Genomic DNA, 24,304 nt, shown 5'->3' with positions numbered 1-24,304 from the left:
GGGCGCTGCCAGCCCATCCGCGCCCGAGCGCCATGTGGGAGCGTGGACCTGCCTACCCCGTGTCAGAGGCCCCAGGGACTTGCCTCGACGGGTTCCCTCTCCACACGCGTGTGGCAGCCGGCGCTCAGGGCCGCACCACCTCCCTTCTCTGCTTGGGCAAAACAGTCCCGATGGGAGAAAAAACACTTTCTCCTCTTCATCAAAGCGGAGCTCCCAGCCCAGCGGCGTTTTCAGTGAAGCACTACTGTTTCGGCGGAAGACATGGGAAGATCCATGCAGGAACCCCTCCACCCCTTCAGCTGCCCTCTCCGCTTGCTGTCTGGGGTCTGTCCCACTTTCACATGGGGACACCGGCAAGGCTGAGGGCTCCCTAACAGCAGTCAAGTGAGGAAATGCTAAATGATGGTTTATGCGTGCTGGTGTTTAGAACTAGGAACTGGGGGCCAGCTCTGAAATTCAGCTTCCATCATTAGGTGCTCTAGCCATGGCTGTCTGTGAAGTGCTATATACAGACACACACACACCCTGCACCCCACACACCTGTATCTAGTTGGCTGCATAGTTTCAGGTATCCCACCCCTTCCATCCCGTCACCCTGCAAAGAGCAGTGACTTGGGGCTTGGCCATCTGGAGGTACTTCATGTGTTCACCTTCCGCTCTAAGTCTGATCCTTGAAACATTTATATTCCAGGGAAGAAAAGGGCTAAGTTTAGCGTTGTCACAACCTATCTAATAAGGTGAAAGTCAAGCACTACGAGGCATGAGGCAATTATTTATCAGCCTTTAGATTGCATTCAGAGCAGCTGTAAAACTCAAGGACCTCAGGACGCTGGTCAGCTTTCCAGCTGAAGGTGGTAAGGAGGAAACGTGGCCACAAGACCAGCATCACTGTGGAAATTCATGTCACAGGGATCCCGCCGTGAGAAATACTGTCCTCACGCAGCAGTGGGGAACCTGGCTCCTGTATTAGCACCGTGCAAGCCTTTGGATGTCATTTTTTCCTTGCTGTTCCTCTGAAAACACAGCCCTGCCTCCCCTAGCACCGTGCCCCCAGCCCCGAGTACAAGATCTGAATGTCTCCAAGAATCAACCTCTGTCATTGCAGTGATGGTCCTTGCTGAAGTTGAATTCTCTTCACATTAACTTTTCCATAAACATCCCTACTCTACCAGGCTTATGCTACAGAACAGGTATAATCTTATCTCCCTCACGTTCCCCCTGCGTTGTTAAAGACTGAGACATTAAGTCCAACATAATCAGGAAATGTAGAAGTTAAGATCCTTCCATCCAAAGGGCAGGAAGCTAGTTATACTGCCCGATGTTTTACAGCACGCCCTAAATGTCCTAAAGAGCAGTACACTACAGTGCAGGTTTTACAAGGCAAGGCAGGAGCAGCAAAGCAACGTGAAGAGCAGCGCGGCTGGAGTCTCAGCTTTTGGCATGTCTCACCCCTACTTTTAGCAGAAGACGGTGCGTCCCCTTGGCTTTTCTCTCTCATTTCACCTCCCCACTCCTCACGTGAAGCCCTTGCGGGGTTCCCCCACCCCACTGCACCAGGCCATTTTCTGTGGTCCAGGCGGTCCCCTTGGCCAGAGGTGTCCCCCTCTGGGCATGCCTTTGGGGTATGGTTGTCCTTTCCTGCGTATTTAAAGTCTCTGTGCCCAGCTGTCCCTGCTCTGTGACCCCTGGGCTTACACCCTATTTAAAGGATCTAGTCCATTATCCAAAGGGGCTACAGGAAGAACATGTCATATAAGGACATTTACATTCTCATTTACTCTGTGTTTTTTGGAGAAGGATAAAAAATGTCAGGTATCACCCACTTCGACCATCTAAATACCTGGTTTCGTGGCTCAGACACACTTGGGGTTTCTTCCCACAGCCCTCTAGGGTTGCACTGTGTCATCTCTCAGGCTTATGGGAACTGGTGAGGGAATCTCACTAGGCTTCAAGGCTATTTCGAAACCCTGTTGGGAATCTGGCCAGAGCAGCTCTGACTTGCTTCCAGCCTGCCTGCCCAGGTTTCCTTCCCAGGGGGGGAGGCTGGGGGGGCTGGGGAGCAGCCAGATCCTGGCCTGACAGAAGATTTTCTTGGAGCTGCTTTATCCAGCTACATGCTGGTGTTTGACCAGTTGAGACCTGGTGGGTGTTGCACATTCAGCTCCATCTGCCTGCCCCTCAGCACCGAAAACACAGAGGTGCTCTTGCTCCGTACCTGGCAGAGCTGACTTGTGCATGGCAACTGCAGGTCGATGCAGGGGAAAGATGAAGTCATTCATCTGACTTCGCTTTACCTCATTCTAGATTTGCCACCCTCCTAAAATATCAAGGCCAAGCAATCTCCAAGAGCAGAGGTGCTCCACTGGGATCTGGTTTTGCAGAAATGAGAGGACCTGGGTCAGGTGTCCGGTGTGGTTTTGCACAGGCAGCTTGCACCCTGCTGAGACCTGCACGGAGCTGTGCCTCGTAAAGTTGTGGCTGCATTTGATAAAAATAGAAGTTCCTCTGTCTACCTGGGTCTGAGAAGACACATTTAGCTTAGCGGAAACAGAGGTTTCTGCACCTAAAACTTCCTAGGCTTTTCTGAAAACCCCGAAAATAATTTTTTCCTCTCAACTTTTACAGTTCAGCTATTGTACCTGGATTATAATCAGCATCTGGCCACAAATACTCATTTTAGGAACCCTGGGGAAGTTTCTGTCTTCACCAACTCTTACCATCCTGCTGCCTTCCAGGAGGTAATGCCCACGGGGTAACTGAGAGCACAGTTTGGTCTCCACAAGCCAAGAAAATGTGCTAAGTGCTGTCAACAGAATGTAATCATAATTTGAGTTAAAGGGTATATGTGGAGACTGTAATAGTCGCCGCATACACGGGAGCTGAGAGGTGGTAGGCAGCTGCAGGTCTAACAGCTTGGCTGAGCCGTTGCAGCCAAATGCTTCGCTGTTTTTTGCCCCAGAGCTTGGCCAGCTTTGGTCAGTGGGGCAAATGAGTGCTGGGGGCTAACACGAGGGGGGTGGCTCCACTTGAGAAACACGTTCCTCAAAGATCAGTGACTTGAAATACTTGCTGGCCCGGAGGTCGGAGTTAGGTGCTCAGTCAAGAGGAGCAAAAGCCAGTTCGCCCTCTCTTGAGTGCGCTCCTTCCGTGTGACCAGATGTGGAGGCGAGATCTCGCCCACAGCACTGTCCTTGCAGCTTGTGGAGGACGGGGGCTGTGCGATACTCACACGCACAGGTCCGGGCCATCAGAGCCTGGGCACAGGAGCGGTCAGGAACAGCCCTGCTCCGGGGGGACAGCCCCTGGAGGGCACATACTCCCAGGGCTGCCTGGTCAGCAGGGACAGGACTCCCCCTGCCGCGGTCCCGCAGAGACCCCCGTCCCTGCGGCGCTGGGCAGTCCTGAGAGCAAGAGAGGGAGACGCTGAGCTCCCCTGAATGCTGAGTGGCATCTCGGGTGAGCAACAAATGGCAAAGAAAGTTCTAGAGCAGGAGCAGAAGGGAAGAGAGGGAAAACGGGCTTTCGGCACAAGTGTCTGTGGAAACTGAATAATCTCCCAGGGCAATGGAAGCCCTTTAGTCTTTCCCACAGTAAATAAGGGGCCAGCTTCTTCTCTGCAGCCCTGTCCTGCTTGGAGTGGGCAGCAGGGTGCCTCTGACCACATTGGCTGCAGAATAAGGTTGCCCTGGTGTAGGTTGTGCTGTTGCTGCATGGTCTGTCTGGATGATAGCCCAAACAGGCTTCCATCAGCAAGGCTTCCACTCTCTCCTGCAACTTGCCTGCCTTTGTGCTGCCTGGATGCCATGACTCTCCCCTCACATATTTGTCTGTGCCCACCACAAATGGCTGGGGGGAAAGCCAAGCTGGCACAGTGGTGGGGAGATCCATGGAGGCCATCCGGCCTCCCTTCCTGCACCATCCCTGGCAGGGTTCAGCCTCTCCCCAGCTGAGCCCGTCTGGGTGGCCCCGGGATGTGCCAGTCTGAAAGTAAGAGACAATGCCTGTCATGGTCCTGCTCCGAGGAGCGTGTCTAGGGACAAGGGCTTGCCTGACACTCCGCCACTTCCACTCTCGCCCGGTGGCTGCTGCTGGCACCGTGCTGGGCACAGAGGGGTCCTGTCTTTTTGAATGGCACTTGAATGCTGGGAAGTGTCACCTCTTTTTGCCATGACCCAGACCCCCTTGTTCTCCCTGGCAAGGAACGAGGGGCTGACTCTGACCCCAAGGCCTGCATGGAGGGAGACCTTGCTGCACAATTAAGGCAACAGGCACCTCTTCCAGTCTTTCAGAGCCTTGATTTATTTGCTTGCTTGTTTATGTTTCCTCCAGCCAATGAGACCCGGGCAATTCATACTGCCATCAAAGGTGCTGTGTGCACGAGGCAAAGCCGTAAGATTTAACTCTCTCCGAGTTCAGGGTGACCTGTCTGCTGCTTATGAAGATGTGTCCTGGAGGAGAGTTCATTCCTGCTTCCCATCTTCCCTCATGGTCTCCTGACATTGCCTACCCAGCCACGCCAAGAACATGGTGCAAGATGAAGTCAGCTGGCTATGGGTGATGCCAGGAGACATGAGACCATCTCAAAAAGATTCCACAGATCCCCAAGGATTTTACCGGCCTTGAACTCAACTCAGCCCCCCATTTCGGTGGAGTCAGGTGTTTAGGAGGCTTTGGGACCATGTGCATGTGGTGAGGAGATGGGGACACTCCCTGAGCAGGGCACACGTGCAAGCTCTTTGGATGGCAACCAGGACTAGATTTGTGTCCAGGGCCTCAGACCCCCCTCCCAGCCACTCTTCCCACATGCACAGACTCCTCTGCAGTAGCAGCACAGCCAGAACAGCTTGCATAGATGCAGGGAGAAAGTCCAGTCTGCCACCACCCCAGGAAGCATCATGCCCTGGGCATCTACTAGCTGGGCTGGTGCCCAGAGCCAGCCCTGCTGCTGCCCTCAGCGCTTGGTGACGAGTGAATGTGCAGTGGGGCTGACCCAGAGACACCAGCCCTTTCCTGCGGGCTGTGCTGGAGGGGATGAATGCACACGAGCTCTTAAAGACAGAGAAGAAAACAGGTGACTCACAGGGTTTCCAAGCTGTGCAGCCCATCAAAGCCGTTGGCTCCCAAGCTTTGGATCCGGTTGTTGTGCAGGTGCCTGTGGACAAACAGAGATGGTCAGTGGAGGTGCAAGCTGACCTTTTCCTGCCAGTCTGAGCCGTGGCCCAGGGATATCCTGCAAGCTGAGCACAGCCTGGGCTGGGATGACGAGGAGCATTGCCTCTCTTGCTCCGTGAGACACATGAAGGTGCAATAGTGTTTGCAGAGCAGCTACAGAGCTCCCATTTCTCCCAGGAAATGCAGACTGATGTAGGAGTTTCCCTGAGATCTCCACTTTCACAGCTGCTGGGTGACTTTGGATGAACATGCTTAAACAAGAAGCTTCAAGAAACACCCTAGGTCTCACCTTACACTGGGCCCAACCCTACGAAGTGCCATGTGGCTTCAACAGTTGTTCATGGGCACAGGGTGCTATCTAAGGACACAGTCATATTTGGACACCTCAGAGTCTTAGTAGCAGCAAGAAGGCTTTGAGTTCAAAATCATCCTGTTAGTCACAGTTTATTAACTCTACTTGCAAAAAAATGAAAATGCTGCCAGTTCCTGGATTAGCTCTAGTTTGATTGCGATGAAAGTTGTCTTCAGTTTAATGCTTCAGAGTGTCTGGCTGAAGTTCAGGGGCTAGGCAACAGGCACATTCTCTGCACTAAGGCAACAATTTTTTCCCTGTTCCCATTCATTCGGGTGCTACATACCACGAACATCTAGTACTTAAGAGCTTTGGAGCTCCCAGCCTTAATGTTGGTGCTGGAGGCCTGTGTGCTGGGGGCCCCTGCAACACCACCTGGGGTATTTTTGCCTTGGAAGCTCCATAGGTGATGAGTTCCTGGAATCCCATCTGCTGGGTTCTCTGTTTCCGTGGGCCCTTTACTCCCATGTCTCAGTTTTTTGGCAAACCCAAGACGTAAATTCCTGGATTCTTCCTCTCCGATTGTCAGAGTCTCTGTATGTGTGCACACATCTGAGTGTTTTTGCCATCTAGCTTTCTTTACAGCTGGTGGGAGCCACGTGGCTAATGGCACATCTCCCTCTGAAATCCCACTCGAGGGCACCTTGAAGTCCATATAGAGACATCTTGTTAGCAGTCTGAGGAAAGTGTGCTGAAAACCAGGAGAAGACAACCCAATGCTGCCCAGCCTGCACTTCTACCAGCCTGCGCTTAAGCACATTACTGATGTCCATGCTTTCAGTGGGATGGTCTGTGTGGAGAAATGCCCACCGAGGAGGTACGGTCCTCTGGAGCAGGATACCCTCTGTCAGGGCAGGTTTCCCCATCAGTTTGTTTCACAGTTCAGGTTCTCCTTTAACACAGAGTGCCGTGTGATTAATCTGCTGCCACTCCACTTGCCTTTGGGGACCTTCCTTGCCTCGCCTGCGCTCAGGGATGCACCAGCCTTTGTCCAACGCTGCTGCCGCCTTCCAAGAGCCTGGGGGAGACTCCAGGCTGGCAGGTGGATCAATTGCTTTTTCATTATTTGCTGCTTGATCTAAATCTGTCTCAGCTTGAAAAATCTCTCACTCCACCTGGATTCAAGTGTGAGCTGCTTGGCTGAGCACAGGCAGCTCCCACTGCCAAATATTCTAGTGTAAAACAAGAGGGAGCTGGGAGTGGAGGAACAGCCAGGCTCTAGGGCAGTTTGGTAGGGGCTTGCAAAATAGAATCCAGCCCAAGACGGATGTTTGTCATTGGGATGACAACATACAAACATTTCAGAGGAAGGGGAAGGGAGGGGAAAGATGTGTGATAAAATATGTTTGCTCCTTTGAGCAAATGGGAAAAAAAGAGAAGGACGTTGCCCGCAAGAAAACTTGGTTTGATTGTGACTCTTAGGACAGAAAAGAAGCTGAGATCAAAATCAGAATCTTACAGGAGGAATTTCTCCTTGTCACAAGAAGAGAAGTTCAAGTCCAGATGGTCTCCTCTATCAAATGTTACGGGACAGCTTCAGATCATGTTGCCCTTCCTTCACTTGGCACTTCCAGTGCAAGATGGTGCCAACAATTTTGGGTCCCTTTGGCAAATCGAGGGTTTGGATCTGGAGTCACTCTGTAATTGCAGCAAGAGGTCCCACAGGAAACCCTTGTCCCGTACCTCTGTCTGCTGCGAGGGCACAGCGTGGGGAGAGGGGAAATGCTGGATGCTCGGGAAGATGTGAGCTCCCTGGAGCTTTGTCGGGGGTTACGACAGGACACCTTGTCTCAGCTCGGACATGCTGAGCAGTTGACCACTATCACCCAAGTCAGGCGAGGAGGCAGAATAGAAAAGCAATCACCTGCTGTGTTTATAGTTGGCTCTATAGTGCTTTGTTTGGAGGCAGAGTGATAAAAATCATCAGAAGGAAGTTCTTTGTTGGTGAGAAAATTACGAGCAACCGAAAAAGAGAGTTATAAAAAAATTTGCTGTCCAAGCTGAACTCTAGAGTTGTTACCCAACCACATGGCAATAATAGAAACAAGAGAGTTGGAAAGGTAAACACTTGAAAAGACATTCCTTTCTTCCATCCTGCCTTTTTTTTTTTTTTTTCCTCTCCTGGTAAACAAATTTTAACAAGTGGAATTGCAACATCTCCAGTGTTTGTCAATTTGAGCTCAGCCCACACGACGTTATATTCTGCCCTGTAAATTACAGCTGGTTTGATAGCAGCTCGAGATATTTGGTTCTGGGCTATAAACAACCCTCTTGTTGTGCAAAAACACGAGAAATCTTTAAGCCCTTCCCATTCCCATTGGAGCTGGTATCCACCGCTGTCCTCAGTAAGAGCAACGAGCTCTGAGATCGCTGTATCTCCCTTTGCAGGTCAGTACCATGGAGCGAGGCTGGTTTTGGGCAATCGTCCATGAAAGTGGCTTTGCCCAGGAAGGAGCAGGACAGTCATTGCTTTCTTGTGGGCTGGCATGCAGGCTGTTTGTCAGTTATGCACCTCCATGAGAAAACAGTGGTCTTTTTGCAAAAGCAGTAGTCACGACTGACCTGTGGCAGGGTGGCAGGCACTTTGCCCCGCGTGCTCCTCCAGCAGCACCAGTGCCACCACCCGCAATGGGACAGGCTAGCTCTGCTGTGCCGGCGGACCCACACTGTGTCTTGCTGAGGGGCGACATAAATGGCAGTGGCTGTGGAATACCAAGCGGCCACGATCCACCAGACAGGCCAGGGAGGGATGCTTCATCTTAGTTTGCGTCTCAGGTGATGAGACTTTAGAAGTACACCAGGCAAAAACCCAACCCTACAAGTGTCATTTGTGCCCCACAAGAAAAAGCACAACAGTTTCTAGAAGGAAGATTTTCTGTCCATGCCGATTTCTTCTCACAAATTGGGCATAAATGTGATTTTTTCCAAATCATCCCCGCAGCACTCCTAGTAGAATTCATTTCATTTTCATTTCACTTCCTTTTCTATATATTTTCCCAGGGGATTAAAAGATCCTGTAGAACGGTCTTGCACCGGGCTGAGAGACAGCACAGGCATTAGCACTGTGAGCTCCAGCCCTGGAAACGCCACCCCCGAGGGGACAGGGCACCTCTGTCATTTGTCTTACGCACAAGGGAAAGCGGGTTGAGCTAATGTGCTAAATACTGGTCAATAAAGGTCCTTGTCTTCATGAATAAGGGAGTAGACAGTAAGCTGTGAGGAAAGGGAAATTACGTTACATCTGCATTGCACGTTGGTGAAACCGGCTCTGGAAGGCTAAATGTATTTCTGGTACCCACATTGTTAACTGGATGTTGATAATTTGGAATGGGTGCAGAGAAGAGCAATAAAAATGATCCGAGGGCTGGAAAAAAATAGGTTTGAGACTTAGAGAACTCAATCTGTTTAGCTTATTAAAAATAAGATCAAGGGCATGAGTGCAGTGTAACATATAGGATTATTCCTCGTTAGAAAATGGGTACTAAAATGGTTCTGTGATTTAGTGGAGAAAAGAATAATAAGAACAAATGTCTGAAGTCAAAGCCAAAGAAAATTCAAATGGGAAATATGAGCTTTTTTTTTTTTTTGTTAACACTAAGGATGATTAACCACTGGAACAAACTACAAAGGGAAGTGGTGGATTCTCCATCTCTTTCATTTCTAATGACTTCATTTTTTTCTTCTCAAAAAGAACAAATGTAAACATTTTCCATCGGTTATTTGCATTAGATGATTTGAACCAAGTTCAAATCTGACATGATATGAATTGTCCTACTGGACCAGGCATTGCCATGATGAATTTCCAGCCCTATTGTGGCAAAATTGTCCTTTTTCTCAACTTGGCCGTGGCTAAGTAGAGAAACCTAAATCATAAAACCTAAACCATGGATTATTTCTGGCAGTGAAGGACCAGCATGAGACTTGTCTGGTGAAAAATAAAGCTTGATCAGAAGTGACATTCTCGGAGGTTCATTGGAGTGCTATTTGCTTCTTCCTCAAGCGCCAGAGTGGGAAATTCACTTTTGCCAAGGCAGCATGCTCGGTCCTCAGAGAGAAAAGGCACTTTTCCAAATTGAAAGGCCCATGAATGGGACCCAGATGTTCCAGGCAATATTGTTCTTAGTAATAATGAATTGCACATGACTGGCACTCCCCGCCAACACCAACGTTACCAATAGCTTCTCAGAGAGGGACTTGTCTACTCCCTTGTACAGGTGAAGGTAGCGATGCACGGGCTCATCCTGACACCCTGATCTACCAGACTGTGTTTGGTGTGCTGGGAGGCACTAAGAGCCACAGGCGTCAGCTGAAACTGCTGGTACTCAGCTCCCCTGGAAAGCAGGGGCGAGATTCCTGTGCAACCTGCTCTGGGTGACCCTGCTCTGGCAGGGGGGTTGGACTAGATGATCTCCAGAGGTCCCTTCCAACCCTATGATTCTATGATTCTATGATTTAGTTGTAAGGTCTTGCTGGGTGACCTAGGAGGGAAACACCTGCAGATGAGTGGCTTGTCCTCAACAATAAAACATCAGCTGAAATTCAAATGCCTGAATGCAAAGTGATGTAAAGGGGGGAAAAACGAGTGATATATGAGCATATGCAGTAACAGGCTCTTAGACATCTACAGGAAGGAACTCTTGATGTTTAGTAGCTGTCAAAAAAGCAAATCAAATGATAGGAATGACTACAGAAGAGAAAATGGGCTATAGAATGGCATTATGCCATTGTGTAAACTCATTGTTCATTTTTGGTTTTGCTACAGTGTGCGGTTCTGGTCTTTCCACCTCAAAGGTGTGGAGGAACAAACAAGCATCATATGTAGACAAACTTCTGATTGTAAACCAGCTGACTGGGTGGGAATGGAAAAGCTGCGACGAGGGAAGGGTATGACAGACAGTAATAAATACAGAGATGGCACAGACCAGGTAGAGACAGAGTGCAAGAATTAGGGGACTTTAAGCAAAACTAACTGGCAGTGGCATGAAAACAGCTTTCCCAGAGTCCTTGTTTTCGAAAGACTTGTGTGCAGGCAGACAAGGGTCAGGGCCAGATAAGAGGAGCGGAGCATCTTTTTGTGCATTATGGGGCCAAGTTAACTCAGTGGCTCCAAGCTCACCGCACGTTGGGCAGCAAATGCCGGGTCCTTTCGACAGCAGGATGTTCAGCACGGCAGGAATGTTTGAGTCAGTGGGGTTTCCAGGAGCTAACACTCCCTGTGGACCCAAACAGAGAAGCATCTGGGTTTTGACATCATTTGCTCTATCTTAAGGGATTCCCTGCCATGTGATGAAAGTAAAACTACTCACAGGCTTTCCCTAGCCCAGGTCCATCATTCCAGGGCTCCAGAGAAGCTTTCCACTGGCCTGCCTAGAAGAGGGCACCCTGCCTCCGTGTCCCGTCCACCTCCCGGCATCTCTGCTGAGAGCGCTCACAGCTCCTTTGGCGACACCAGGAAAGAAGGGAACTGCAGCCCATTTCAGAGGTGCGTCAGCAAGGACGTGTCTGTGGCGCTGGGGGAATTCCTGGCTACAGTTCCCAAATTCGTCCATGTGAGATTTTACCGGAGGCGTAATGGACCCCGCTGGGGGCGAAAGAGGTGCTGTGATTCCTAGTTTGGGAGTTGACTTTCTGCTGAATTCAGCTGACAGAGGAGATGAGGGACGCTAACGAGAACTGCTGTCACGCACTTTATCAGCCTGTCAGCACAGCAGCATGGGGGTTTCAAATGCTCACTTGTAAATGAAAAATCTTTTGTGCCTGAGAAGACACTTTTTGTAAAAAAGGATCTTTTGCTTCATACAAATCATTAGCTGAAAAATATTCCGGATTATTTCTGCTTGTAGATGCTAAAACACATTCTGTCAGACCTGGAGCGAAGATCTTCAGTATCCTATTCCCATGAGCCACCCTGATCAAACAAGCCATCTACCTCCTACCATCAGCAGCCCAGTGCCAACATCACAGCACACGAGGCCCTTGTTATCAAAGCTGGGGAAAGGATGGCGCCAATTAGCGAGACTCATAGATTTCATGATGAGTGATTTACACGAGGCTCTGCTTGCTGAACACCCTGGAGCCCTAGTTAGAAACCTGCAGCAGCAATAGATGGGAATAAGATCAGGGAATTCCTCAACAGAGGTGTAATTTATTAGCAGAGACTGAACCCCTTAACTTCTTCCAGATTGAGGCATGTACGTTCTGATGTTGGTGTTTGTGTCCGAGCGGGATGATCAGCCACGTCTCTCCCAAAGGCCCAAGGTGTGCGGAGGAGGAAAAGCACATCTCTGCACCTGGGAAGGTCATGCCCTCAGCTGTGGTCAGCTGCGTCCATGAGTATTAATCAGGCTGTATATGAGAGACTCCCCCGTGCTCCTCCACATCTGCCCTCGGCTCTCCTCCCCCAGGTGCTCATTTTAATACCTCGCAGGCTAGAAGTTTCCCGACGTTTCTGGTAGCAGCCAGCTCTTCTCAATCTACGTGCAAATTCAGACGCTTGCAGAGGAATGCACATATGGATCATCTGCGTCCCGGTAGGGAAAGTCTCCTGGCAAACTTTACTGCCTAGCTCGGCTGGCTTTCGGGAGCATTTGCTGCTCGGCTTGGTGGGTGACTCCGAAGCAGGGAAACATCCCTGGTAGGGCACAGGAAGAACGCTGGGTGACTTTCCACTGGCTGGGCGCTGACAAGGGTATGCATGGAAGCATGGGAGAGATTTATGGGGCCAGTTCTGCCAAACACTTGTGATCCCACAAAAATTTAGCATCGTGTCCCACAGCGCCTGGCAGGATCACACATGTGTTCCCTTCCAATTGTCTGTGGTGGGACATTATTCTCTCCCTTGTGACCTAATGGTCAATGACTTTTATTTCTTGAGCTTGCCTGTTTAATTAAGGAGTTGCTTCTCACCCAAAGTATGGGATAAGCCAGAATGAAAGCAGCATGCCTTTGAGACTGAAATAAAATCCCAAATGTCGGCTCACCCTCCGTGCTAGCTATTAAAGCTGAATGAAGTGGTTGCATTATGATGGTCATGGGATGCCTTGTAGAATGAGCACTATTGTGGGTGAAAACTACTTATTTGACATTTCTCAAGTTGCTTTTAGCATTTCTCCTAAATAAGCCTTTATGCTTTGTCTAAACAGCTGAAGTTGGTGCTTAATAAAACTCCGGACTGTCCTTTGTCCAAGCACTTTCTATGCTAGATGGCTTCAGTAAACACTTTAAATTTTGAAAGCGAAATAATTGCTAAACTTTCACTAAGGCACCACATGCTGAGGTTACTTAACACCCTGGTATCAATATGTATTACCAAACCAAAAGGCAGCATTTCATGTAGATACAGGAGCTCTAAAGTAATTGGCAATCACACCTGAACTGGCTAATCAACACCAAAAAAGTAACGACTAGCTAATTTGCACATGTAAACTTCCTTTTGAAAGCTCAATAATATACAAGCCTCTGTAGATAGGAAGGACGCGCCTCCTGATGTAACTGCAAAGACACCAGTTTTCTTTCTGATTACGGGCTGCAGAGGGCTTTAGCACGTCCCACTGCCCGTGGAGGAAACATTGTCCTCCTGGACCAGGTCTCTTCTGAGAGCGACACTGCTCTCTACACTGCTCCGAACGCTGTCAGTAACATGTTTGTAATGCAAACCGGACAAGAGCATGCACCACGGGGCTGTGATCACCGCAAAGGGTAGCTGATCTACAGAGCCAGGCAAATAAGCGTGCACAGGCTTGGACAAGGTGTTGACGTCAGACCTCTTGTGTGAAATCGTATTTGGTCAAAAAGTTTTCTCAGTATATTTTCCAAGGGGAAAAAAAAAAAAAAAGATAAATTTTGACCTGATTGCAAGTTGTTGCAGGTTTTTGGTGGGTTTTTTTTGGTTTGTTTTGGGTTTTTTTCCTTTATTTTTGTTTGTTTGGTTTTGTTTTGTTTGTTTTTCATGTTGATAGAAATTCCTGTAGTTTTAACACAGGGATTGGAGGGGGGAGTAGAAATTAGAAGCTTTTTATTGCTTGAATCTTCAACGGGGAAAAAAAAAATCTGCTTTTTGTTTCCAGATACTGATTTTTAATATTTTTTTTTAATGCAAATAATTTTTTCAAAGGCATCAGGGAGCTTTTTGGCTCTTCAGCGAAAAGGACAGAAAACATGAAAAGCATCAGAAGTGGCAATTTTGGCACTTCATATCAAATAGCAGGGATTCCTTGACTCTCGTGAACAAAACCTGCCACCCTTGCAGCAAAAAGCTGCTCCTGGGGAGTGACTGGCAGGTCTTCCCACGGGAGGAGGGTCCCTTTTGCCAGGCACGGTCAGCACCTTGTCCCAGCCAGAGGATGCCACGGCTGCGAGGGAGTAACAAGAGGAGAAGGCTTACAGCACCACGAGGCTGCTGAGGTTCTGGAAGGCGTAATCGGGAATGTGCCAGATCTGGTTGAGAGCCAGGGTCATGGCTTGCAGCGCTGGCAGGTGGTTCAGAGCTCGGACAGGGATCTCCGTCAGGGCATTATCATCCAGCCACAGGTGACGCAAGGAGAGCAGCCCCTCAAAGCTCTTCTCGGGCACCACAGAGATAAGGTTTGCATCCAGGCGTCTGAGTGGGAAAGAAACAGGGTGGGGATAAGTGAGAGACGGATCTAGCATTGCTTTACGTGCCCGCAGTGTTATGCAAAGGGAGTTTTGATGCTGAGGCGGGATGGATTGATGGCCAGGGAGATTGAATTAGGCTGTAAATAGTGATTAGCATAAGGAGGTCTCAGTGCAAGGCTCCTGCCTGTGCTTGGAGATGTTTGACCAGTTCCCTTCTTGATGGCCATTTAGTGCTGCCGACTGATGGCAGCTTCTTAAACAAAGTGGTTGGGGTAAGGCCTTTCACACGGACCCACCAGACGGACACCGGCCAGATGTGGCTTGCAGGCACCCCCCTTAAAAATGAGCATCAAAGCTGCATCCCCTGGGGCCGGGCTTGCTGTGGATCGGCCTGAGCCGAGTTACGGAGGCACAAGCTCATTTGGGGTACCCCACCGCCCACCCAGACCCACGGCTGCGGGACGTGCAGGACAGCCAAACCGTGTGGCCAAAGCCCCATTCCAGGAGAAAAGGATTTGTCTGGAAACATGAAATATGTGGCAGCTCTGCTTGGGGTCCCGTGTTTGATCCGAACAGTCAGAGCTACCTGCAAAAGCACCGCGAACGAGTCAGACCATGTGTCATGGCGCAGGAATTAAAGCCTGTGCTCTCTGTATCGCACATGTTCAGGCCTTTCTTTCTCCTTGGTTTGCCAATTCCTTTTTTTTTTTAATTATCATGGAAACCTTAAGGCAGTTGAATTTAAGGTTTAATTTGGTGAGAAACTTTAATTTTTAAGACTTGTTTTTGTTCCAAAAGAGAATGAGAAGCCAAAAAATATTAATCTTATTATGAAAAAAAAAAAAGGTTAAAAAACCAGGTTTGGGAATCATCTGTCTTAAAGTCTCTTATTTAAACAATAGTGAGCAGGATGTGTATAATACAATGTGTTATCTGTAGATTTTAAAATCAAAATATAAGAGCAATACACTTCAAATTTGGATGAAATACCAGGAACCAATTATTCCAAGAAGAAAGGAAATTCTGATTTCCATCCACAGCCAACAGGGCTTAATTTATTTTTCCAAGCTATCTAAGAGAAAGATCTCTGAATTCAAATTGCAAGGAGAAAGCCCTTTGCCTCTTATCAAAGCACGAGAGAAGGAAGTTCTAACAGAACTGTCATGGCCCAGCCCTCAAATCAACGATCCTCCGTAAGGTAATGTGGTATAGAAATTAGTATTTTTGAGTTCATAAAGTAATATTTTTGATGAAAGTTGAACACTGGAGCTGATCCCCAGACACTGTTCCCCCCTGGCACCAGACCCGTGTCTGAAGAGCACAGATAACATTTCCTAGTTCACAAACCTGTACTTCCAAACCAAACCTTGTACCCGTACTTCCTAATACCCTCCAATAAACTTCTAGTCTGCAGGAGGAGACCAAATGCCCCATCAGATGCACGGAGCAGGGAAGACCCCAGGTGCAAGCGGAGCTGTGGGGAAAGGGTGGTGTTCCTGGGTGAAATTCTTGGATGGTCCTGGAAAACAAACCTTTTCCTGTGCCACAGAGAAAAGCATTTTCTGCACTGGTTGTTCTGACCTGGATGGACAAAGGTGGAGCTCTGTAATGTTGAGCAGTGCAGTCAAACCTTCCTGAGATCTCCCTCGGACAACTGTCCTTTAAATGCAGTGCACAAGTCTTGCAACATCACTTCAAACTGAAATGACACCCCAAGGTGGATTAAATAACTATTTCATTACTCCCATTTTGCCACATTAATGTATTTTTCCAAAGTGCAATACGCTTTCATTGCTGCAAAGTGGCGTTTTTTGGTGCAAGGCTGCTCAGCTGAGAGTTTTTCAGCCATCTCTGTTGATTCCTCTGTGGATGACAAAAGCACATCGCACCCACAGCTCATCTCAGTTGCCGCAGGATTTGCGTCTGTGCTCAGAGGGCTGACACAAGAGAGTGTACGTTTTCCTCTTGTAGAGGGTGGGTGTGTTGCAAGCTCTGCCTCAATTTACCTCCTGTTACCAAGACTACAAACAAATCAGAGCATAGCATCTTCCTGAGAAGACAAATCCAAAGAATAAAGAGCAGAAAAACAAATCCTGCAGCAGCCCTGGGTAAGATTAAAGACTCTATTTGAAAATTTTCATCAAAATGTTTTGGGACAAACAAGAACTTTTTGACCAAAATTAAAACTTGTGTGGAAATGTCAATCTTTGCTTAATTTTTCCATTCCTTCTTCAGCATAAGAATTCTGTTAGTTTTTGGCATCATAATCTGTTTTTCAAAAAAAAAAAAAAAAAAGTACTGCTTACTTTTCTCAGAGACATTCTTTCATCCAAATCCCTATATGTTTACTGAAAATTGTTTTAAAGTGAATGCTCTGTTTCAAGTTTAATTAATTAAAGAACAGACATGAAAATATCCGCTGAGAATAATTATCATTTTTCAAAACCAAATTAAGCTTTCAGAAATGGAGATGCTAAAACAGAGCCAAGGGCTGGTACACCAGGCTGACCTGCCCAAGACAGGGATGGTTTGTGGCAAGGGAGCGAGGTGGACCCGGGCCCCGTGACTGTCTGAGCTTTGTGTCCCACTCTGTTCATGAACTTGTGGTGAAGCCACAGACGTGAGCCACGACGGTGTTTGGCCTCAGCGTGATGGTGCCCCGGTTAGAATTATAGAATGCGTTGGGTTGGAAGGGACCTTTAAAGGCCACCTAGTCCAACCCCCCTGCAGTGGGCAGAGACATCTTCAACTAGATCAGGTTGAATGGGAAACCATTAATGCTGGTGAATTTGCTCCATGGCTATTTAGCATATGGTCAGGAAAGGCACTTTTTTACATCCATGGTCCATAGGTATGGGAGAAGTGCCAGTGAGTAGCATGGGTCCTTGGTGGATTTTTTTTGAGGTACTCGGACACCTCCCTGTCTTTGTGAATCCCTATGGTTAGTACAGGGGCAAGAGTTGAGATTCATCTGAGTTTGTTAATGCTCCTGCGTGGCTTTGGACATGCTGCAGCTCCAAGCCAGGCTCTGCCCCATGTCTCCACACCCTGCCGTCAACGAGGGGTCACCTCTGCGAGACTAAAATGAACCCCAAGTCTTCTCTCCCCTCGCCTCCGCAGGGGCTGCCCAGTGGCAGTGTGGCATGTTGTGATGAGTGTGGTCAATGTCCATGAGACACTGGAGAGCAGCGTGCTCGGGGAGTGTTGGTGAGCTCCAGCCATGTAATTGCTGCCTTAATCTGCTCCAGAGCGTGACAACCAGACCCCAGCCAGATTCCTCAGTGGAGTGAAAGGGAGACTTTCTGCTGGGTACCACAAGCTGGACAAGGGCCTGAGCAACCCTGGAAACAGCAGCCTGCTTGGACCACGGCACAGCAATATGCACCTATCTGGAGCCAGTATAGTCAAAATTAGGAGCAAGGAAGTGTCCAGGCGAAGGCATTTCACACGCAGCGTGACAGGCAGGATTCCTTATGTGCCTTTGCAGCATCGACAAAGGAACAGGGAATATGGACTAAGTGATGGCTGCGTTCCTGGTACCAAATGGTCTCCGGGTTGTTTAATTTCTCCTCAGGGAGCTGCCGGCTCTTTCTGGAATAGAGGTGCATTCTTTCTAATAAAAGCTGTGCATGTGGGGATTGCTAATTGCTATGGCTTTCAGACAGCTCTCCACTCTCTTCTGGAAGGAGAAACGCTGAAGTTCTTGGCACGGCGTTGTTAGCAATTATATCAATTATACTAAACAAAAACCAACCCAACAGTTCTCTCCTTTCTTCAGTGTGTGACTCTGGCTCCGTAAGTGTTTTGTGTTATGATTTATACCTAAGATAATTGGGCTGATTAGTGGGTAAATGGGACGGTGCAGGCTGGGGCTGGCTCCTCACCTTCCATGGAGATGTTTTAATCTTTATTTCACCAAATCACTCAGTTAGTTTTTCTTAAAAGCATTAACCTATTTATTGCTTACAGAGGAAGATGCCTCTTTCATGGAGCTGCTGGGTGGCTTAGGAGCGGGACTTCATCTCACACCTGCCGTCAAGCAGTGCTGTAGGTCTGGAGAGCGGATAAGACACACAGTGGTCTCCAGATGTCTGCACGGACAAGATTTCTAAGTGACTTCACAGGCTCAAGCAAGACACCGCAGAGCATCATCCTGTCTGTTGCAGGCAAAAGGAGCTGACTTTAAGTGGGGGATTCAAGAATGCATATGAAAATCACCAGCTGCTTGAAGGTCTCAGCTTCTGGCTTTAGATCTGCATCTACTGCTGATGGCTATGGGGCTTTTATATGACTTCAACATGACACAGCCAACAGTCCTAAAAGTGCCTGGAATCACCTCAGATTTTACTGCGTTTTCTGCTTTAAGGACTACAGGGATGGGGAGAGAGGGACCTGCCTGGGAAGAGCATCAAAAGTCCCTTGGCTTTTGTTCTGAGGCATTGCCTATGTCATCTTTGTTCCCTGAGCAGATGTCCACGCCTCAGCTGAGCCGTGGTGAGAGGAGCAAGTCAGCATCAAATGCAAGATTGTCTGAGCCCCACCAGCTGGTGCCTTTGGTGCTGCTGTAGCCAGTGGCAGCTCTGGGGAGCCAAAGGAACCTGTGTGGGGTGGGAAAGGGAAGTCTTTCCTTGGGCGGGGCAGTGTCAGGTTTTGTGTGGGTGCAGGGTTAGGAGCCCAGGGTGCCTTTGAAGAACCACTTCATTGCTTTGGGCATTGTCTGTTGGGAGGAACTGCCTGCCTTCTTGCAGGATGCTAGGTTCAAAAACATTCCTAGAAGGAACCAAGCAGGGAGGAAGTCCTTTTCTAATGAGAAAAGGCCAAAAGTGGGAGATTACTCCTTCACAGTGTGCAGAAGACAAGCCAATGCAATCAATACAGCCACTCGGGACATCCAGGTGGTGGTGGGGCTATGAGCAGTTGCCAGTGCAGCAAGCCTGTCATAAGTTTTGTATTAATTCTGACAGATCAAGCTATAATCCGAGATCTTTGATTTCCTGTGCCACAGACCCAGCAGTTTCTAAGAACTGTCTTGTTCCAAGAACTGCGTCAGAGCATTTCAGAGGATGTACAAGTGCGTTTCCTAGACATCTGTAAGTACATGCATCCTGCTGTCTGTAACATGACTGGCAGAAGTGTGCAGCAGTGGCTAACCAGAAACAGTCTCTCTGTTCCCTAACAGATGTGGTGCAAATCTCAGGCTGTGACCAGCAGAAGCAACTTTACCCGTATCTTTCCAGGTCCGTCTGGCTAGGGAGTATTTACAAGGGGAGCTGCAGCCTGGAAGCCAATAAAATGCACAGTGCCATGCTGTCAGGAAACATCCTGACTTTTGCTGCTGTTCTCCCTCCCTTGCACCCAGAGCCAATAATAGCCGGCTGTCTGGATGCCTTAGACAAACTACATGCAGTAGCTGGCCTGCAGTATGGACTCTGTGATGTTCCCCCACTGGCCCCACCCCAGTCACAACAGGACACCGGGCTATTATTTGCCTTGATAAAGTTGGAGAAAACTTGCCACCAAAGATCGTAGGCAGCATCGAGTGGTACTGGGCTGAGTTGTTCTCTCTTCAAACCAGGGAGCTCCCCTGCATCTTGACTATCTGCCAGCAGCAGAATATGGGGCCTAAAGAAAGGACAGTCTGGAGAGCGCGCTGCGACCCTCGAAGGAGTGACGACTGACTGACCCGGCAGCAGTGGGAGGAAGAGCTGGTTGCCCACCCCTCCCTGAGACCACCCCATCCTTGGGGAGAGATGCTTGCTGTCTTCCCCGGCCCCAGCGTGCATGTGTGTCGGCTGCGCAGAGCTGATCTCACCAGAAACATCTAATTGGTGCCTTCGGGCAATCATGTCTCTCTTCCTGTCTGAGTTTATCTTGAAAGGCTCGATTGAGTTACCTCCTATCCCATAATAGGATCTAAGTTCCTTGTAGTAACATAAGAAGGAGATGATGTCACTGCAGCTAAACTCCTCCGATAACTTACTAATGACTGGGGCCAACACCTCAGCTCCTTTGTCAGGCAAGACTCCCAGACGCACTGAGTCAGTACCTGGCTTGTGAGCTCCCGGGGAACTCGCCGTGCAAGGAGCTGAGGGCACAGCGAGGGAGGACGGCTCTGGAGATGTGCAAAACATCCTGCTTGAAGGCACTCCATGCCAGCCTGGCTCTCCCTCTGCCACACTGCCCCACAAGCCAGCTCCACACGTGCTGCTCTTTCTGCTGGGCACAGCACCCAATGGGGCTTGGACACACAGGGGCAGGAGGTTCTGGGTCCCTGAGCCTGCCCAAATTCACCCAGGCGAGGAGCAAGGGCTTCTTCCATCAACTGTTACCAAACGGGACAGGAGAAAGGCAGCTGCGGACTTCAGTGCTGACCTCGAAAGTGGGAAATGGTTCAATTTCTACTCTGCCTATCATGTCCTTGTGGTCATAACGTACTGCAGATACAGTGGGAGAGTTGACCTGTTGGAGCAGGTCCAGAGGAGGCCACAAAGATGCTCAGATGGCTGGAGCACCTCTGCTATGAGGACAGGATGACTGACTTGGGGTTGTTCAGCCTGGAGAAGAGAAGGCTCCAGGGAGACCTTATCACAGCCTTTCAGTACTTAGAGGGGGCTTATAAGAAAGATGGGGACAGACCTTTTAGCAGGGCCTGTAGCAATAGGACAAGGGGTAGTGGTTTTAAATTAAAAGAGGGTAGATTTAGACTACAAGAAGAAAATTTTATGATGAGGGTGGTGAGACAGTTGTACAGGTTGCCCAGAGAGGTAGGAGATGCCCCATGCCTGGAAACATTTAAGGTCAGGTTGGATGAGGCTCTGAGCAACCTGATCTAGTTGAAGATATTCCTGCTTATTGCAGGCGTTTGGACTAGATGGACTTTAAAGGTCCCTTCCAACCCAAACTATTCTATGATTCTATGAATGACACATTATTGAATAGGTAAAACATTGCCTTGTAGACCTGCTCCAACACCCGGTCTGTCTGCCCCTGCCACAGAAGAGTTCACAGCCCTCAAACAGGACTCGCCAGAGTTCCCTAGCTCCATTTCCAGACTGAAAACTCTTGTGAAAACCATCCCCGACAGTCAATGAAGACACAAACGTGTTCCCAGTCCCTTGGCTGCGGAACAGGACCTGCTGGAAAAGTTTGCAGGGCTCTGTTTGGACTCCAATGAGTCTTCACTTCTGACTTAATGGGACGTGTACCTCTGGGAAGCCCTCCATGAGGGATGCTCAGGAAATGAAATCAGAGCAATACCTAGACTCCACACAAAGTGCCTTTGCTACAAACAAGAGGGCTTTGTTATCCCCAGTTGCAGACACCTCCAAAACCCCTCAGGTCAGAACCGTGCAAGAAGGATTGCCAAAATCTCTGTGCAGCTACAGAAACTGCTGACAGTTGGGCAGCTGCACTCCACCGCTGCGCCGACTCCCCGACCAGCCCTCTCCTTGGCCGCCTGGCATTGCCCCCCCTTGCCCATGGTGCCAGGCACAGGGAAATGGCGAAGGTACAAAAAGCAGCCAGAGGCTAAGCAGAGTGGCTCAAAGGCCCACCAAGCAGTGTGGGTCCTGAGTATTTGCTGGGAAACATGGTGTTTGTCAAGCACACAAGCTAGCTGGGAAAGAGAAGGGGGAGCAGCTCTTGGGGACATAAGGGACAGGGCACACTGCTCTCTGGGGATAGAGGCTCTGAACAGGTCATGGCACCTCGACAGATCCTGTGGGCCAAGCATGTACTGGGACATAACTGCCAGCTCACACCTTGACTGCACAGGGACCAGGGCCAGGCCAGGTGCATCGCAAAGTCCCTGTCTGGTAGTGGGGACATGCAGGGGTGTCACAACGGGGTTCATGTCTGCCTTGCTCCATCCACTCTCCACTCGTGAGCTGACATGGAGATAGGGCTCCAGATGTCCAATCTGTGACGTTTAACTCAGGCAGTCACTGCTAGACTGGTGGTTATTTTGTTTTGGTGGACGCTTGGGTGGGAGCCTCCTCCTTTTCAGGTGCTGGACTGTACCCTGGTGTATTCGATTGCCTCCCCGTGCTGGGTGAGCACCCATAGGATTCCCCATGACCTTCAGTGTAGCCAGCTTTGGTTTAGAAATTAAATGACCCTCACCCTTATAGCTCGTAGACTATACTGGGGAGAAACACTGGCCTTTGCTGAGAGCCTTGAGCCTTGATGATCATGCATGTGGTGCATCACTTCTCACTAAACATGTGTGACCCACAGCTGGACAGATGTTGTCCTGGAGAGGAGTCCACAACAGCTCTCCATCTCACCAGGGTCTGAGGCCCTCTGGCTTGGTCCCTCCACAAGTTACCAGGCTGTTTTAAACAGCACGGCAGCCACGACTTCCCCCTGAGCCAACACAGGGGTCTGGGGGACCCTCCCCTGGCCCCTCTCTGGCTAAGGGGCTCCTTCATTGGCCAGACACAGTAGTTTTTGAGCCACACCACAGCTGCAGGGCACTGGAAAGCTCTTCTGCTCTACCTGGCAGCAGGGGCTGCCTTGGAGGTGTAACACTGAGTCATGAAAGCAGGACATGGTCTGTCTGGCTGTATTTGGAGCTAGCTGTCCAGTGCCCCTACTCTGCCACGGGCTCAGTGTGGCCCTGGAGAAGTTGCTTGGCTTTCCTTTGCCTCCTCCTTCCTCTGTATGAAGGGAAGAGTAGCCTTGCCTGGCGTTGCGAGGGGCTGTGAAGGGAGCTGCCTCCCCTCGAGGGCAGTTAGCACTGCAGATGGCTGTTAGGGGACAGATTGCTTGGACCATCTACAGCCTGGGCTAGCAGGTACCTCACAGATCACGGCATTGAGCTTCTACTGCCAAAGACACCATGTCTGATAGAGCCTGGCGTGCACGGGGCTGGCTCCTGATGCTCCTAAAATTTTGTTTATGTGTACCACATCACTTGGCTAAAAATTAACTTGATGTTTATCCTACCAACAGAGCCAGTGATTCCTCTGCCTTACTTCATAAAGGGAGACAGTTCTACACTTTTCAACCCTGACTCTTGCTAGACTGACTGTGCTTCCATCTACCTTGCCATGGGAGAAGCTCCTTGAAGTCCACAGGGTTATGATAGAGGCAGAGAGTTACAGATGAGAGCAGATTAAGGGCCGTGGCTGTGTCTTGCGTAGAGGACTAAATGCTGCATAGATGGGTGCCAGTTTAAATACGTTGTTCATTTCTTACTTGCGTTCCTGTCTCCAGGTTACCTGAAGCTTCTCTGTGGTTCACCAGGAGTGCTTACACATTCAATGCATGTAACATCTGGGACCCATCTTCCTTTTGCACTGACACATCTACTGTATGTAACATCTGGGCCCCATCTTCCCTGCTGTGTGGCTGTATCTACTGTACGTAACATCTGGGGCCCATTGTCCATCTTCTCTATTGAGTCGTCACTAGGGAAATGCAGCATGCCCTGGATACTTGTGTGTATAAGCGAGTGAGTTAAGGTTCATGAGTCCCCATAATAAAGGTCAATGGAAAACACATTGGAACTTAATATATGACTCATATGCAAGTGTGTGTGTGTGTGGATTGTGGATGTGAGCTGTGATTATTACTTCTTTAGTGTCTACAATGTTCTAGGCACTAGAAGGGCAGTCAAGATAGCGTGTGTCTCCTCCTGAAAGCTGTTACAGCCTGAGCTGGGAACTGAAAGTGCGTATGGGAGGGATATGAAGATGGAATTAAGTTTCTGTGTTTGTCAGTCTCTTTTGAGGGACATTTGCTCATTGAAAGGTGGGTACTGCAATCATTGCTGTGTGGGCAGAGAAAGGCAGGAACAATACAGATAAGCGACCACTAGTTTCAGCTTGATGTGAATGATCTCTTGAATGTTTATCCAAATGGAGTTCCTGGTTGCCACACTGGATTGCTAGCAGTCAATATAGAAAAGTCCGGAGGTGGCTACAGTACATGATGGGTACAGCCACGTAGGTATAACCTCTGCCAAGCTGCTGAAATACAGCTCAAGCCATCCATCCTGTGCTATGACCTCGTCACTCAGGAGCTCAACTGGTGAATGCTGGAGGTGCTGGGGCATAGCAAGGGTGTCACTCACCATCACCCCCTTCCAAGTGGTGCCTACCACTCAATGAATGTGAAAATTAGAAGGTGAAGTGTCAAGAGAGGAACTGACTCAGGGGATCATCATGAACATGATGGCCCAAC

General features: G+C 49.2%; 1 protein-coding gene across 1 annotated transcript in view; it reads right to left on the bottom strand.

Annotated features, from left to right (window-relative positions):
* The window catches only part of LGR6 (leucine rich repeat containing G protein-coupled receptor 6), a 150,056-nt gene that overhangs the window by 34,191 nt on the left and 91,561 nt on the right, over positions 1 to 24,304 (bottom strand). The window contains exons 5-6 of the mRNA XM_063356428.1: positions 13,908 to 14,123; positions 5,081 to 5,152 (exon numbers count right to left, since the gene is read on the bottom strand). Coding sequence (XP_063212498.1) covers positions 5,081 to 5,152; positions 13,908 to 14,123 — 288 coding nt within the window. The remainder of the gene's footprint in view (positions 1 to 5,080; positions 5,153 to 13,907; positions 14,124 to 24,304) is intronic.

The sequence above is a fragment of the Chroicocephalus ridibundus genome, chromosome 20 (genome assembly GCF_963924245.1).
Source record: "Chroicocephalus ridibundus chromosome 20, bChrRid1.1, whole genome shotgun sequence".
NCBI classification, from domain to species: Eukaryota; Metazoa; Chordata; class Aves; order Charadriiformes; family Laridae; genus Chroicocephalus; species Chroicocephalus ridibundus.
Note: the sequence above shows the minus strand (reverse complement) of the source record. Positions and strands in the feature narration are given on the sequence as shown.